At 43.0% G+C, this 17,558-nt stretch overlaps 1 protein-coding gene across 5 annotated transcripts in view; it reads right to left on the bottom strand.

Moving 5' to 3' along the window:
• The window catches only part of Fhod3 (formin homology 2 domain containing 3), a 421,283-nt gene that overhangs the window by 163,905 nt on the left and 239,820 nt on the right, over positions 1 to 17,558 (bottom strand). For all 5 annotated transcript variants that reach the window (XM_031365152.1, XM_031365155.1, XM_031365151.1 and 2 more), the window contains exon 6: positions 1,452 to 1,546. In XM_031365152.1, the coding sequence (XP_031221012.1) occupies positions 1,452 to 1,546 (95 nt within the window). The remainder of the gene's footprint in view (positions 1 to 1,451; positions 1,547 to 17,558) is intronic.

The raw sequence follows: 17,558 nt of genomic DNA, 5'->3' as shown, positions 1-17,558 counted from the left end.
TTGAGCCAGGATCTCACACTATAGCCTAGGCTGGCCTTGAACCTGTGGTAATCCTTTGTCTCACCCTCCCAGGCACTGGAATTTTAGAGATGAGCCACCTTGTCTTTTTATCCCCTCCTCCATTGTTTCTAGTTCTTTCTAACCCTTCCTCTTCTCTAGGACTTTCCATTAGTGTTGCTATACCAAAATACTTAAGACTAGTTGTTTTGCTTGTTTGTTTTGAAGAGAATAGAAGTGTAATTCTTCCTATGCTGACAAGCAGGGACACATGTAAGATTTTCATAGCACAAGTGAGAGAGAGTCAGTCCCTCTATTTTGAAGATGGCAACTGGTTGCTGCAAATACCAGAAGGGACATAGGTCATGTCCTGACATAAGAGAAAACCAGAGAACAAGCCAATTCTCACAGGCCATTGCTGTAACAGCAACAATCCACTACTAAAGAAGTCCTCTTTGCCTTCCTCACACAAGGCCACACCTTCTCTACTGTGCTGTATGAGCCCCTAGCATACAGGTTTCAGGGAACACTCAGACCAGGGCATCCCATTCTACATGTGCTCATCTGTGCTCTTCCCTGCCCCCACGCCACCATATCAGTCTTGTCAAGACCACAAAAGAGCCACAAAGATTTCTTAATCCAGTTGTAACATGTATTTAAAAGTCCCTTTTTATTTCAAGAAATCTCCCTCATCTCTCCAGATTTTAAGGCCATAGATGTTAGTCAGAGAGCTATGGAGAGACCTGCTTCCAGACAGGCATGCTGGCTAGGGAGGCCTCCAAGCAAATATAAGGAAGACAGAAAACACCAGCACAGGAGACCAGATAGAAATCTCCGTCCAGCCTAGAGAAGTCAACCTCACAGACCCAGCATTCCACTCCATTTCCAAGGCCACTCACCCCAGCTTCAAAATAGAGTTGCTCCTATTTTCCATGGAAAACAAAGCCAAAAGATATGGGGAAAAAAACATTTTCAGTTGCCCAAGGAAAAATAGTTTCTCTACTATGAAATGGGGGAAATTTTTCCTCATCACAACACTGGGAAAGGAAATCCAAGGGCCAGGAACGGAACAGCACTGGGCTCTCCTGCCTAGTGTCTAATGACCTATACCAGTGGCATCCTACCACTTGAGGTCACAAAATATAAGGGGCACATGGGTACTTTATCTATAGCATAGTATTTTAATTAAATATTAGAAACCAAAAGTGCCAAAGGTATTTGACTACAGCTTAAGAGAATAAAATTCCATAAGCTATCCATGATTAAACTGAGCTTGAAAAAAAAAATCTATAAAGGATGAGTCATCCTTTGTACTGAGACAGGATTTGAGCAAAGCTCTTTGCAAAACCATTTCAAAGAGGATTTTAACAAAGAACCAATGGTTTGCAAGCTGAGCAAGGTAACCCAAAAAGAAAGAAAAACAAAACAAAACAAAACAAAAACCTTGGTCTTACCTTTGACCCAACAAGAGTATAAAGCCACTGGATGGTCTCGCTGTGGTTGATGACGCCATTCATCCCATCCACATACAGCATAATCTGACCCAATGCTGCAGACAGGAGAAAGAAACAAGGGGATGTCATGCGTTTATGTATAAGTGCAGCTTTCAATAGTCATTAGGTCAAGAGAGATTTTCATCACATTAAGGGTACTGTCTATTGGTAAGAGCACCAACTCTAAAGCTGAGTGTGAAGCTCTGAAATCTCATTTCAGCACTGGAGGCTATTCCTGGCACCTGGAGGATCTAACTACAGCACTGATATCAGTCATCACTGAGTTTGTGCATCTTGATGTATAAATGCATGATTTTCTATTTTGATGTGTATGTTGTCCAAGACAGGGCCAAGCTGAACATGAGATGGCATCTGGAACCAAGAGGGAACATAACGGCTCCCAAAACAACCAGGGTCCCAGGCTGCAGTCAGTAGGTCCTGTGTCCATTCAATACATCCAGAGGGAACACAACTTTAGTTTTTGAGAGAAAGGACAGCCCTGCATTTAAGTATTGCTTTGCATTTTCACAAATTCAAAAACTTTATGATAGGAAATGTTAAACTTAAAAAAAAAATTTCCTGACTAAGCATAGTGGCACTGACTTGTGATGTCAGCTACTCTGGAAGGCAGGGTAGGAAGATCACAAGTTCAAGGCCAGCATGCCCAACTTAATGAGATGGAATCTCAGAATTTTAAAAATGCCAAGAGGGCTGAGGCTGTAACTCCTTGACAGAGCACTTACCTAGTGGGCACATGTGTGGCCCTGGGTAACCCCTAAAATAGCCTGTCATACTCCAAAGCTTAAATTCTTAGTTTAAGAAAACATAGCTGCTCTTCTATTACCATTCCGCAAGAAGGAAGTCCAATCTATTATTTTTGAAACAGCTTCATTAACATCAAAATAATTTTGACTGCAGACACTGCACAAAGACAGTGAAAATCCAAATTAAGCAGAGCTTCTTGAATCATGTCTACTGTCCTAACCACCTTTGCATCTCAACTGGAAAACTGGAAATTATAGAAGAGTAAATGAAACGATACTTCATCCCCTAGTTTAAGGATAACCATCTGAATGGACTGATAGGTTTTAGGAAATAATATACATGAAATGGCACTGATTGAAACACAAAACACAACACAAAATAGGTTCTGCTCTGGGATCTAGGTAAACAAGTGTATGGTGACACTAAAAACCTCATCATTCCTCACCAAAGAAAGGAGCAAACCGTCAAACGCAGACATTCGAAGAAAAACTGCATCTGAATACATAAAGCTAAAAAAAGAGACTTATCTTGGGCACACACTCAACACAATAACCATCACATAACATATTCTAGCTAGTGACCAAACACTGGAGACATTCTTATTAAAAGCAAGATTTTTTTTTTTAATCTGTTGGTATCTGGGAATGCAGGTGCACAGGTCCCCTGGCATCAGGTGGAAGTCTAGAGGAAATTTTCGGGAACTGGTTCTCCTCTTCTACTACATGAGTTCTAGGAACTGAACTCTGGTCACCAAACTTGGCAGCAGGTGTTTTCACCTGCTGAGCCATCTCAGTAGCCCTAGCAATGTTTTCAAAATGATACTTGTATAACCACTCTATGCTGCTATAGAATTTTAGGCAATTTTAATATGACGTGAAAACCAAAGAGAGGTAAAGGGTTGTATAATATTGTTACTTTGTATAATGTATGATATTGTTACTTTGTATAATGTATAATGTTGTTGCTTTTCCATACTATATTACAAACTCATAACACTTAGAACAAAGGATAAAATTATAACAACATGAACATTATTCTCCCTATAACAAGACAAATGCAAATTAAACACTAGAGATGTAGCATTGTCCCTCCAATCAGCAAGGGCGTTTTAAACATCACTCAGCAGTCAAATACTAAGCAGGTTAAAAAAGTGACTTCACATGTCACTGAGTCACGACACAGCAGTTTGGAAGAAACCCTGTAGTAAGGCCATTCTGTGCTGCAAATGTTTTAAAAGTCTCTCTCATTCCTTTCAACCTTACTGGGCCAGGCTCTGAGAAATGACTTGCTTGTTATCTGTATGACAGGCTCATTCTGCAGCCATTGATCTACTCCACAGGCAAATAAAGAGGCACTGAGAACTGAAGGACTGAGCCCCAAACTCTTACTCCTACCAAGTGGCAGAGGCCTTTCTGTAGTCGAGATGGCTGGCCTTTTAGGTGCCTGCATGAAGAGACTTGGTTCTCTTTACATATCTCTTCATGTGACTTGGAGAGCCTGTCTTAATAAGGGGCCTCTACATTAAAAAACAAGACAAACAAAGCAAATAAAACAAAAACCATAAATAAGGACATAAAGATGTTCCCCAAAGTGCTGTTTCCACAAGTAAAAACCTTACACCTGCCACGGTCTGGCACACAGCAAGCCAAATCCACATCCTACTCTGTAAAAGGTTTCTGTGCAAAGAATTACAAAGGCAAGCATAAAAGTTTAAGCCTCCCTTAATTCCACAAAACAGTCCAATCAGCATTTATAAAAGATGGGTTTACTTTGCGTGGCCTGTGGCTCAGTGGGAGGGGCCTCGTTTAGGTCTGAGCTCTGTGGCACTGCAGAAGGGGAGGAAAAGGAGGGGCTGACCCAGGAAGCATTAGGACTGAGTGCATGTTATCTTCTCTTTCTATATTTCCCCACTGTGCACATCATACCATGTTACTTCTGCAATAGAAAAGCAAGCAATAAGAGTCAAAAACAAGGCAAATGAAATATGTGACGGGTTTCATGGTTTATGAATGTTTTACTAGTCCATCACTTCCTCCCTCAGAGAGGCCCAGTCCCCACTTCTTGAGAACTCAGTGTATTCAGCCTCCTGTCCTTCCCTTTCGTCCCCTTCCCTTTCCCAGTCCTCAGTCCCTCTTAGCCTGTCTGCTAAGTCAGCCTAGGGGTGCAAAGATGTAAACTGGACCCAATGACCCCGCTGAGAAGCCCACTCTGTGAGGCTCACCCTCTTCTCACAAGACCCAGAACACTGGAATGATGGTTTCTACCCAAACTGCCCAGAGGCCACTGTTAACAAGACAATAGATGTGAGAAGCTGAGCCATTGCTAAAAAGAGGGACAAGTGAAGAAGTTGATTCTATCAGCTTCTCAGATTGGAGGTGGAGATTTGTGTTTAATGCCTTGGCCTAACACTTGGATAATCCAAAACCTGCTCTTCTAACCAGATCTTCACATCCCAGCACCAAAGCAGAAGCTTTCTTCCTGCAGAATACACTCTAGACACAAGATGGCGCAAAAGAGACTCAACTGAGCTGATCTTGCAAAAGAAATCAATAGCAAAGACTCACAAAGCAGAAAGTGGGCCTGAGAATAGAATCGCAGAAGTAAAAAGCAGGTGTTGTGGTAACACACCTGTATCTGGGTCACAGGGAGCCATGAAATGTGTTGATCTGTATTTTCAAATATACAGTAGGCAGAAGAGGGTGGTGGTGGTACTCTAGGCCCAAAACAGAGATCCTTTGGAAATCTTCCTTGTTTGGTCACAGATGAAACCTACTGATTCTTCTGTGTTTCCGTGTATCTAAAAAGTGGGACAGTAGCAGTGAGATGCCCACTTTGCAGGGGCACTGAGATGCCTACTTTGCAGGGGCACTGATAGGGACGGAGTTAAAATGGTGCCTGGGCATCGGTGCCCCTCAGTATGTTCCCACATCAATCACACCCTGACTTGAAGCATGATGCACCTCAACATCTCAAAGGCTGGAAGCCCTTACTGCTTGCCTCTCTCAGATGCAGGGCACAGGATATTAAGGGGCCACTCCTGCCCAACCCAGAGTCTCCAAGATTTTCTCTTAATGTAGCCGCTGCTTTACTTTTTTATATTTAGCTATACGATCCATTTTGAGACAAATTTATACAAAGTTTAAAGTTCTATTTTGCCATTTAACTGTCCACTTGACTTAAGGCCATATGCTAAGAGACTTTCTCTATTTATTTCAATGCTTTTGCAAATTAGAAAAATCCACAGTCTGTCTTCGTGTGGGTCAGTTTCTGTCCTCTGATCTAAATTTTGCCAATATCACATTACCTCAATCATAGCTTCCTGCTAAGTCTTTTAATTTGTGTCCGCTGATTCCTCCCATGTAATTTTCTCTTTCAATATTATTTTGGCTCTTTATGTCCCTTTTCAGATAAGTTTGTATAAAGTTTGCAAACACTTTGTCTACATCACTTTCATGGCTAAATTGTCATGCAATCCTGGTCATGGTTTAGACCCATGTTTCTCAACCTTCCTAATGCTGTGACCCTTCAATACACTTCCTCATGTTGTGGTGACCCTCAACCATAAAGTTATTTTGTTGCTACTTCATAACTGTAATTTTGCTACTGTCATGAACTGTAATGTAAATATCTGATCTGCAGATGGTCTTAGGTGACCCCCGCGGAAGGATCATTTGACCCCCACCCATGGGGTTGTGACCCATAGGTAGAGAACTAGTGGTTTAGATCCCCCCCGACCCCTCCACCGTAATCTCACAGAAGTACCTCGAAACCCACCTGCAATTCCAGTCCAGTGAAGAGGAAACTGGCTAGCTAGGCTCGCCATACAGGTAAGCTCTGGGTTGGATTAAACAATCCTGCCTGGATGAATAATCTAGGATGATCCCTGTCATCAACCTCCAGAAGTGCACGGGCACACACATGGTCACACAAACACACATGTGCTCACACATGGGCACACACACAGAGACAGACACAGACAGAAAGACACAAGAAAAGGGGAAAACTCTGGAATGTTACAGTTTATGGATAAATTTTGAGAGATCACCTTTAGCACGTAAGCTTCTAATTCATAAATCCACTAAATTAACTAAGGTGGATTTCCTCTAGTGAGTTCACCTGTGCTTAGCTTCCAGCTATAGAGCTGGCCTAGGTTTTAAGGTTTTTGTTTCCTAACTTTACAAGTCATTCCCATCCTTTTGGGGCTATTGTAGATAGCTTTTTTAGTTTTAATTTTTTCATTCCCCATTGCTTATTAGTAATAGGAATAATGGCTTTTATGTTGTTCTTGAACCCTATACTGTGTTAAATGTATTAACTGTAGGAAGCTTTGACTTCTTGTTTTGTTTCTGTAGGTTCACTAGCATTGCCTATACAGGCAATAATGTTATCTGTGAAAACAAAAGAACCAGTTTTGTTTCCTCCTTACAAAACTGTAACTGGGCTTTTCTTCCTATGCTAGCTAAGATGTTGCCTTAAGAGTCAACAGGAGCAGAAAATGTGGAGCCCATGCCCTGACCCCAGTATCATGAGGAAGCAGTCAGATCTTTATCATTAATTATAATGCTGGAAGCAGGGTTTTGTGATTTTCTGGAGAGAATCCTATGAGGTTTTGTGATCATGAACAGATGACATGTGCTAGGTGCCTTTTGACATTAACTGACATGAATTTCATTGACATGAAAGTTGCTTTTCCACAGAGATGCATCACCATGGTGCATTGCTCTTGTTATTTATTGTTGGATTTGATTTGCTAACATCTTATTAAGGAGTTTCACATCCTTGCTGGGATGCAGATTGGACTGTACCATCTGTCTGTCTGCTTTTCACATCATGGGGACTCTGGCTTCATGACATGAGTTGGGAAGTGTTTCTCTGCCTTTTTTTCTGGATGAGATTTTATAACATCGGTTTTGTTTTGTCTTGAAATGTTTGGTAGAACTTGCCAGGAAGCCATCTGGGCCTAGAGATTCCTTTTTCCAAAGTTGACTGTAAGTTATTTTCTTTGGAAGTTATCATGAGCAGTAGCTCTACGACATCAGCTTACTGCCATCTAGGGTTGGGTGGTTTGTGGCCAGTAAGGAGCAGGTCCATTTTCCTAAACTGTTAATTTTTGAACTTAGAGTGATTAGTGACCTGACTCTGCAGGTCACCTAGGAACTGCAGGTCTTGCCTTTCTTTCCTAGTGTTGGCAACATCTGGCTTCTCCCATATCCACATTATCCTTGATATATTTTTTAAATTTTTAAAAAATAACCCAATTTTTCTGTCCTTTGATTTTTCTTATTTTTCAATTTCTATACTTTCCATTACCATTTCCTTCTTCTACCTTCCAGACTGTTTTTATTTTTAGTCTTTCTTAAAATTGGGTACTTACGTGATTTTCTTTTTTTCTAGTCTAAGCCTGTGGTGTTGTAATTTTCCCCCCATGTATCACATTCCACAAAATTTAATACATTGTCTTTTCATTTGGTACAAACTATTTTCTAATTTCCTCTGAGAATTTCTCCTTGACACGTAGATGATTCTGAAGTGTGTTAATTCCAAGTGTCTGGACATATTCCTATTATCTTTCTGTTACTGATTTAGTTTAATTCTATTATAACCAGAAAACACATCATCTGATTCCAATTCTTTAAAATTTGTTATGGTTTACTTCACGACTGGGGATGCGGCCTATCCTGGTGACTGTTCTGCCTCTATGTGAAAATGCACATATTCTGCTGTAGCCGGGTGGAAAGCTCTAGATACGTCTGTTAGGGCTAGCTGGGTGATGGTACTGCTCGGTTCTTTCAATAGCCCTGCTGGTTTTCATTCTATCAGGTCTGTTGGTCATAAAGAGAGGAAAGTGAAGTCTCCAGATAAAATGAGATTTTTCTGTTTCTTACCAATTCTTTCTACCTGGACTCCACATTTGTCAAAGCTTTGGTTGTCTGAAAGAACAAGCCCTTGGCCATGGTGACAGGCTCTTCACTGCTCTTTGCTCTCAACTCTACTTTCTTGCGATGATGCCACTACAGTTCGTTCTCTTTTGATTAGTATTCGCACTTTGGTCTGCGTTGCTTTGCTCCTGAGCTATGTAGACTAAGGTAACTTGTAACATTTAGTTGGGTCGTCTTTTGTTTTCCTCTTCTGATAAGCCTCGCCTTTGCTTGCTGTGATGAGTCTAGTTACATATGACAAAATTATTGGTGTGTTTTAATTTAATCTCTCTTCCAGTAAGAGTATTTTTGCTAAGTTCCTAATTCTAACGCTTCATCGCTAATTCTTTCAATCTTATTACTTTGTGTGGACTTTGTGTATTTCTATTTGTCTTCTACCTGAAATACTTTTATAAAACTATTTTTAAGCCTTTCACAAACCCAATGTCTAGGTCACCTGGGCACTGGGATCTACTGGCTTTTCCTTTCCTAACAAGGTGGAACTTTCTGAGCGTATTGCTTGACAAGTAACACTAGCTGAGATCCTGGATAATTTGAAAATGATGCAAAGAAATGTTGGCTTTTGATTAAACATCCCAGAAAACATCACTGTTTTTGTTTAAGCAAGCAGCCAGCTAACTCAGTCTGAGCCCTGAGTTCTGACTTTCCTTCCAAAGGGGCTGTAGCCCCCGAACCAGCAGTTTTGGTGGCCTTTGCTGGTCCTGCCATGGTGGCCAGGATGGGACCTGGGCTTGGTGTATTTTGTTTGGCTCTCTAAGTCTGGTCTTGTTCGAGGAACACATAATGGGCCAGTGGCAGCCTGGACTCTTTTTAACTTTGCTTAGATTTCTAAGTCTCGAGTCCATTCTCTAAGGCATGCATTCACTCAAACACAATTTTTGATGAGCACATGCGCAGGTACCCGTGCACGCATGCATACATGAACACACACACACACACACACACACACACACACACACACACATGCACACGCCTTCTCCAGTATCTCCTTGATACCTCAAAGTCATCTGAGGTTCCCCTTCTGGTTTTCCAGCCAATAGGCTGGGCATATTTAACCTGCTCTGCCTCTTGCCTTCTGCAATAGTTTGCACACCAGACAGTCACTGGTCTTATCCTCTTGAGACCACGGTCTCTCTTAAACATACTATTAGGCATCCTCAGGCTCCTGCTCTTTCCAAGTGTCCCTACAGCTGGTTTCACCTAGGAATTACTTGGGGACGGTGGGATTGCAATACAGAGATAAGAATGCAGGCATGGAGTGTTCGATAACCACACCATCTCTTTGATGCCGTTTCATATTCTACTTCATCCCCAGTTTGCTGTTAATATTTATTCTTGAGCCTTCAAATATTTGCTCCTTGTTTCTCCCCTCAGCTTAATAATTGCCTTCAGCCAAGAGATGGGTTGTGTGTGTTTACTGCATCTCACCCATGCCCAGACCGACTCCTGTTCTGCTCTGATAGGAAGCATCCCTGCAGCACTGTGGGCGGGGACATCAAGTGAGCCCTCAGAATTGTGCGACATTGCCTAAGCCTGTGATTTACCATCTTCTCTCCTTCCTTCCCCTCTTTTTTCTCTATCTCCCCTTCCCTTCTCTTTTCCTTTCTGAAGCTTACAGCCCTCTCTTCTGAGGTAAAAGTAAGCTTGGCCCAGACCCCATGGTCAGTCCTCAGGGTTTTGCTGGAAGCAGTGCAGAGGCTCTGATGGTCCTCCACCTTTACTTTACACACTCCTCTCCCTGCCTCCCTCTGGAGTCCTCCGGGGCCCTGTTCCAGCATGCAGCCCTCAACCACCCAGGCTCCAGCTGGAGCCCATTCTACACTTGTGATTTCAGACAGTACTAATGAGTTGTGAAATTGATTTTGTGAGTGAGTCTCAACCACCAACTTATTGTTTTCTGTAAATAAGATGGTGGGAAATAGATGACTTTGTGCTTAGGGAGTCAAGAGTTGTTTTCAGTTTCATTCTATTTTATGTGCATCTGTTTATCCTGCAGGTCTTCAGCTGATAGTGCTTAGAGTTGGCCTGTGCCAGACTCAGGCTCCTTCTTCACCCTCCACCTCTACTGAGTCTCTGCATTCCCTCCTCAATGTGGCCTCTAGGCACTGCTACAGATGTAGCCATCTACAAGACCCTCTGCATAATTGAGATACACACACACACACACACACACACACACACACATACACACACACACACATCTCATGAGGTTTAAGGTTTTAAGTAAGTTTCTGATTTTGTGTTGGGCCACACTCATGTAGTCAGTCCACAGGCCATGAGTTAGACACACTTTCTCTGTATGAAAGGAACTGCTGTTCTCCGCTAGTCTCCTTTCTGGCTTGCCACCCCCTTCCCAATATACACTAGGTGCTGCGTTACACATGTTAGCTGAAGCTGACCAGGTTCCATCTCCCTCCGGCCTAGGGACAGAGTCCCTGACTCCACATAGCCTTACACCCCACAACCCTGCTGGCTTTCCCTGCATCTTGATCAGATCACCTGGATTCCTGACTCTGAGCCTTGATTTGATATCTCAGCGTTTTAATTCCAAGCCTGCTAATACTTGGCTAGGTGCGTATGACTTATGCTGTTAAGTATTTAGAAAATACGTATTCACTTGACAAACCAGAAATAGATCTGATTTTTATTAATTTTTCTTTGTGCATCTGTATATATGTACACAGACACAAATACACCTGTGTACACTGAGAGGCCTACAGTAAACGTCAGGGCATTTGCAATCATATTCTACCTTATTTTATGAGACAGTCTTTCAATGGACCTGGATCTCAACAATTAGGCTAGACTAGCTGGCCAGTCTAGACATCCTCCTGACATTCCCCCTTCTTCTGCCTACCCAACACCTAAATTATAGGCATGCACCTAGATTTTTACAGAGATCCCTGGGGGACTTGGATTCCAGTCCTTATGCTTTTTGTAGCAAGCACTCTGCCCACTGAGCCATTTCCCCAGCCTGTGGTTTCCTCTTTAAATTTATAAACTTTTGCAAGAGTGGGTATCAACCCAAGGGCCTTGCACATGTTAGCCAGTGCTCTCCCACTGAGCTACAGTCTCAGTCTTGATTCTTTCTTTAAAAAAAAAAAAAAATCTTTATGCATTGGACACATTGATGAATGCAATCCTAAATTAGCTGTTTGCCTGCTTGCTCATGTCCTTTACTTTAGCCAAAGATACCAAAAATGCCATGGCCCAGTGACGAGGAAATCCCTTCTTGGCAGAGGCACCGCACATTCTCGACAAAGAATTCTTCATACGGACTGTTGACTGCAGTCATTTTTCACTAACTCCTCCTCCATTCTTTTGCTTTTTGTAAATTTTTTTTCCTTTTTCATTTTTAATTTTGTGTATTTGTGGGTGTCTGTAGGCATGAGAAGGTAGGTGCCTACAGAATCCAGAAGAGGGTATTAGATTCCCTGGAGACAGGGAGAGGTAGCCATGAGCCATCCAACATGGATGATGGGATCCAAACTCAGGTTTGTTGTTGATGGCTGAGCCATCTCCCCAGCTCCTCTTTGGCTCTATATGGCACAGACCTAACAACAGTGGCTGTCTTGCTGCTTTTCAGGAACTTGGAGGCTAACTTTTGCTGATTTGAAATTGGCTGAAGCCCTCCAACCCTTTACTTGGGCCCGTGCAAGTGTCCTATGGGTAACTTTTGACATCAGAAGGACAAAGCTCTATCAGCATTGGCATTGCTTTTTTTTTTTTTTTTTTGAAGAGCTGTTCCATAACCTTTGATTACACACATGCAGTGCACTCCCTGACTGTCCCTTTGGTCTAACCCCAGTCATTTCCCATACACCAAATCATCCCCAGTGGAGGAGGACAGAGACGTGGAGATTCCTCTTTCTCACATCTGGCCACCTTATCAATAAATTCAGTTCCTGGCATATGGCACAAAATTGGCCTACATCGGTAACAGAATGATTTAGGACTACCCTAATAAGACATTTCACCACTTGATAATGTAGCTTGAATAACTCCTATTTATTTCTACCCAAATTACAAAAACAAGAGCAAATTCTATGAAAAAAAGTTAAAATTCCCTTCCCACAAATGATATTCAGCTACCTGGTGAATGTAGATGGGACACATGACTTGTCCATTAGAAATGAAGAGGGAAGGTGCTGTCATGGGACCCAACACAGACATTATGGGAGGCAGACAGCATAACCATAAAGACTGGCCAAGCTTTCTTCAACTAGAATAGAGTAGGACTCTGACCACCAGCAATGACCTGTCAAATTCAAGTAAGCTTCAGAGAGCAATAAGTGTGCAAATGTGCATGGATGCACACACACACACACACACACACACACACACACACATATGCACACCATGACTAATACTCAATCCTCATTTCTGGAAAGGGTTCTAACTTAAAAAGACGGGTTTCCAACTTACTTAAATCAGGCCATTCAAATTCCCTCTGACCTCCGAAGTGGATTTGGTCATTTCTAATTTCCATTATTCTCCAGCCTCTCCACCCTTTTAAATATTGAAAAAGGAGGCTGGTAATGTAGCCATTGTCAGAGTGAAATGGAGACCTACAGTTCACGTTATTATTATTCCCTTCCACTTGATTGTCTGACCTAACTAACAAGCCTCACCCAGCTTTCCCTGAGGGCAACTGTCAAAGAAATATTCTTTCAACACCGATTACTCCCTGAAAATTAAGTAGAATAAGCTGCCAATTCTGGCCTAGAGACAGAAACTTAACCAGCACAAAGAGCTTGGATGAGGTGCCACAGTTCTGGATTCCCTGCTTATACTGAACAGAATTTACAATGCAAAAGTTCCAATCTTAGTATATAGTACCAACCGTTCTCCACCCTGTATGTTTATGTCTTTAAAAAAAAAAAAACCCACCAGGGCTGGAGAGATGGAGAGATGGCTCAGTTGGTAAGAGCACTGACTGCTCCTCCAGAGGTCCTGAGTTCAAATCCCAGCAACTACATGGTGGCTCACAACCACCCGTAATGAGATCTGAGGCCCTCTTCTGGTGCGTCTGAAGACAGCGACAGTGTACTTACATATAATAAAGAAATCTTTAAAAAAGAAAAAAAAAACCCACCAAGATAAAACTGAAGTTACATACCAAACAACAGGCTGAAGATCTTCTCAGAACACTTAAAAGCTAATTAGTACTGTGGGAAGAGCCCTTCAAGATCTCTTACATGGGTCTTTCTGGACTGCGTTCCTTTCCTCAGGATGTCATGGCACCAAGTGTTCAGTCTCTTAAATCATTTAGTGCCACACAGAGAGGATTGAATGTCTGTGTCTGGCGTGTTCACACACCTTCTCACCGGTAACACCTTAAATCCCGTTCTTACCCTTACAGTTGGTTTCAAAGACCCTTGCCAGCCACCAGCATGGGAATGGCCTCATCACACCAAGCTGTGACAGTCTGGATAGCATCTATGTGCCCAGCCTCTTTCAATCTTTCCTAGTCTATATTTGCCATAGTTGTTAGATAAGAAAAATCCCCCAAATGGCAAGACGTGTGATAGAGACCTTTTGTCATATTCCTAGATCATCTATGGAAAATAATTCTCTGCTTTGTAATCATTACCCAGAACTTACAGAGACAAGAGACTTAACCTGAACACTCCCAAAGCTCCCCAGCTTCGAAGTTTACCTTTTCCCTTCTGTTACCAAGGTGCTTGTGGGGATGTTATGTGATATTTGGGGCACTAGGGGGCACACTTCTATTAGGCATTTCCACCTGTTAGTTGGAGTTTCAAAAGTCACAAATCTGCCTTATTAATAAGCAACTCTAAGTAGATAGAGCATCTGCAGCATACTTTTGTGCGTTTAAAAAGAAACAAAACCTATCCCAATATGTTAATTCTGTATTTGTATTTGGAATTCTAATGACTAAATTTTAACTTTCTTTAAAACCTTCAGCCTAACACATGTACTAACTTATAGATTCCAGATTTCTGTGAATCTTTATCCCAAGTCACATTCCACAGTGGGGCCTTGCTGCTTATCTGAGAAGCCTGCAGAACCTGTGTCCTGTGATTACTTTACACCTGGTATCCCAGACACTGACGTGGCCCAGGCCAGGTTCCTAAGCTGCTCTGGAAGTCGGGAGCCACCACTCTCCCACCCCTCCCTGGGGCCTAGCCTCCTCCACCTGAGTTACCTAGATGTGGGTATGAGGCTGGTTTGGGTGGCTGTGCTACTCCATGGCCGATTCTGTATAGCTCGTTACTGAAGACCTGCATCTGGTATGAACCTTCCTCAACCCGGCTCTTCCCAGATGGGCTCGGGACCATCACCTGCTTCTAGCCAAAACCAAACAAAGGAGAAGCACGGGGGAAAGTCAGAGTTCTGGCATCCTGAAGACTAGCCTTCACATTCTCCAGAGAGATGGACAGGGACAGGAACAAGGTAGATGGCACCGGTCTCTGTCTGCCCGGTTGGCTTCCATCCATGCTCCATGCTAGAATTGGTGTTCCCACACCCCTGGTACACAGCTAGCTATACTCAGATGAATGCTTCACAGTTTCAAGCATGCAATCCAAGCATCTCCCCACTTCATGCAGCACATGAAAGCAAACCCGGGAGAAGACCTTTGTTCCTTCTTAGCGTACTCTCTGTACTAGAGACCTCCAGATGGGAGACTTTCTAAAAGTACAGATCCAGTGCGGTCATCACTGTACAAACCCCTAGTAAAACCTACACTCTTTGTGTTTTGTTTGCTTAACGTAGTTAAAGATGTTATTTGATGAGATAGGGCGGTGGTTCTCAACCTTCCTAATGCTATGACCCTTTCATACAGTTCCACACATTGTGGTGACCACAACCATCAATTTATTTTTGTTGCTACTTCATAACTGTAATTTTGTTACTGTTATGAATCACAATGTAAATATCTGATATGCAGGATGACTGATAGGCGGCTCCTAAAGAGGGGTCATAATCCATAGGTTGAGAACTCATTATCTAGAGCAATGCCAACATATGCCAAAATAGTCAGAACCAGAAACCTTCCTCTTGGGACCATAATTCCCAGTTAACCAAACTTGTTGATTTACAAAAAGGAACATAAAAAAAAAAACATTCCTTTTTAAAGATGAAAAAAACAGTAACTTAACTTCTAGTGATTATGCAAATACACTGTATTATCTGGTTCCCAAAACTGAAATATATGTGTATTATTAATAGGTACGAATGCACTGTATTGTCAGCTACATGCCATAATACAGTTGGTCTTTGAAAAGGGACATTCTGCCAAGTGGAGTAAGGCAGACACTAAGGATGCACATGGAAAAACCAGCCCAAGTGAGAAAACAGAGCAACAGAGAGGGGCCAAGTAAGGGAGACCTGAAGGTTTTGTCTAGTGGATGCAGAATTTGCTTAGGGTAACAAGAGTATAGAAATAGTAGCAGTCATGATGGCATGGCATAGTGCTGACCAATGCTACTGGATGACGAAGCCTGCAAAGATGGAAATGGTTTTGTAATATACACACACGAGCTTTAAATACCATCCCTATGCAAATGACAAAACCAAGAAACATCCCATCAATACTACCTGGCTGAAAATGAAGGTCTAATAGAAGAAAACCTTAACAGTGTGTAAGGAGGCTATGGTCTCAGGTACCCTGGCCTTCTGACCTGACCTGGGCCCTCCCTGGAGCTGGCCATGCTCCTGTGTGCACTGATACGGATGCAGGGTGAGCAAGGCGGCAGGCAAGTGTGCACCCCCACCCATCCTGCCGTCTTGGCCTGTGTAGTAGATTCCATCTATTTAATAGCTATTTCCTGGCAGCTGTAATTACACGCTCATTAGCTGAGAATTGTTTTGCCATCCAGAGAGTCAGGACTGGCTGCCGATGATTAGTATTTTGTTTTCATTTCTATAAATACACTTGCATTTCACATGTCATCGCTACCGAAACTGAAGAAATACTTCAGACCACAAATTCTCTACAGGATAATGAGGAATAAGAAAGTTGGTCTTGGGGGGCAGAGGTGGCTGACAGACCTCAATGGCTTGTGATCCTTCGCAGGCACAGGGGCATCAGCAGGTGTCCAGAACATCTGTGGCACACGAATTACACCCAGTATAGGGGTGATTAAGGGAAAAAATGTATTCAAAGGCTCCTTAGGGAGATGAACATTAAAAAAAAAAAGTTGATGAACATCTCTTTAAAAGCCTACAGCTAAATGTGTTCCTTAAAGTCAAACATAAAGCCCCAGCTGTTCACACACACACAACTATGAGTAGGAGCTACAGTCGCAAGTCTCTTGGACCTCTCTGTCTTTTCAGCACAGCCAGAGCTGTCTGTGAGGGGAATGGCCCTCCATTTTGCCCACTCTTGGAGCTTTTCTGAGGACTGGCATGCCCACTCACTCACAAGAGGAGTCCCAGTTCTTGCTGAGCACCCAGGTTCTCTGCTGGGCCCACCAGGTAGCACCACCTTGGCCAGATGGACAGAGCACCAAGTGGGACCTTTGCCTTAAGAAGGTGCAGAAGGCAGGTTCGGGAGTGGGTTCAAGCCTGGACTTTGAGTACTAGTACATGTGTGATTTGACCCCTGCTGTCTCAATTCCTCTTTTGTGAGAAAAACAAAGAGACACTGTGGTGACACTTCTGGGGGGGCGGGCACAGTGAAATCACATGAAAGAAGGGCACACCCTTTAGTCTCTTGAAGTCTCAAAGCCAAGCCACAGGGAAGTAGACAGCTCCATGTCTACCTACTTTCCATCAGTGGATACTGTATGCATCCAACTCTTGGTATTCCGGAGACTGAACTTAGATCTTCTGGGGGAACAAAGCTTGGCCCCAAAGTAAACTTTGGGTTCTTACAGGTCAGCTAGCCTGGAAGAAAGGAGTGGCAGCAAGCAGGGTTTGTGAGTGGAGAACAGCTCTCTGTTTTCATGCTACCAACTCGGCTAGGCAACTCGATGCGACACACACTCTGGGTGGCTGGGAGTGACACACACTCTGGGTGACTGGGAGCAACACACACTCTGGGTGGCTGGGATAGGCTCCTTTCTAAAATGCAGACTTGCTGAAGAAGTTGGCTGTGTGGAGTGTGATTTCAGGGGTCCAGAAAGAACAGACTTTTGTACAGCGCTCCTTGCCTTGCACACATGCCATAAGGAGAGGTTGGGGCTCAACTGTGCATGGGCAGGCCATTAATATGCTGCAGTTTAGGCTGTGGGACAGCATAATAGCAAAGCCACTCCAAGTCACTCCCTTCCACAAGCTTCTTCCTAGACCTGGGGAGGGGCTGCAGCAGAGTACTAACAGTCCCCTGCTTTGTCGAAGGAAGGCTAGGCTATGGGATCCTCCTGAAAATATGCAGGAGCCCCCCCTCAAAAAAAAA

Source organism: Mastomys coucha, unplaced genomic scaffold (genome assembly GCF_008632895.1).
Source record: "Mastomys coucha isolate ucsf_1 unplaced genomic scaffold, UCSF_Mcou_1 pScaffold13, whole genome shotgun sequence".
Taxonomy (NCBI): Eukaryota; Metazoa; Chordata; class Mammalia; order Rodentia; family Muridae; genus Mastomys; species Mastomys coucha.
The sequence above is the reverse complement of the archived record's forward strand: the minus strand, read 5'-3'. Positions and strand labels throughout refer to the sequence as shown.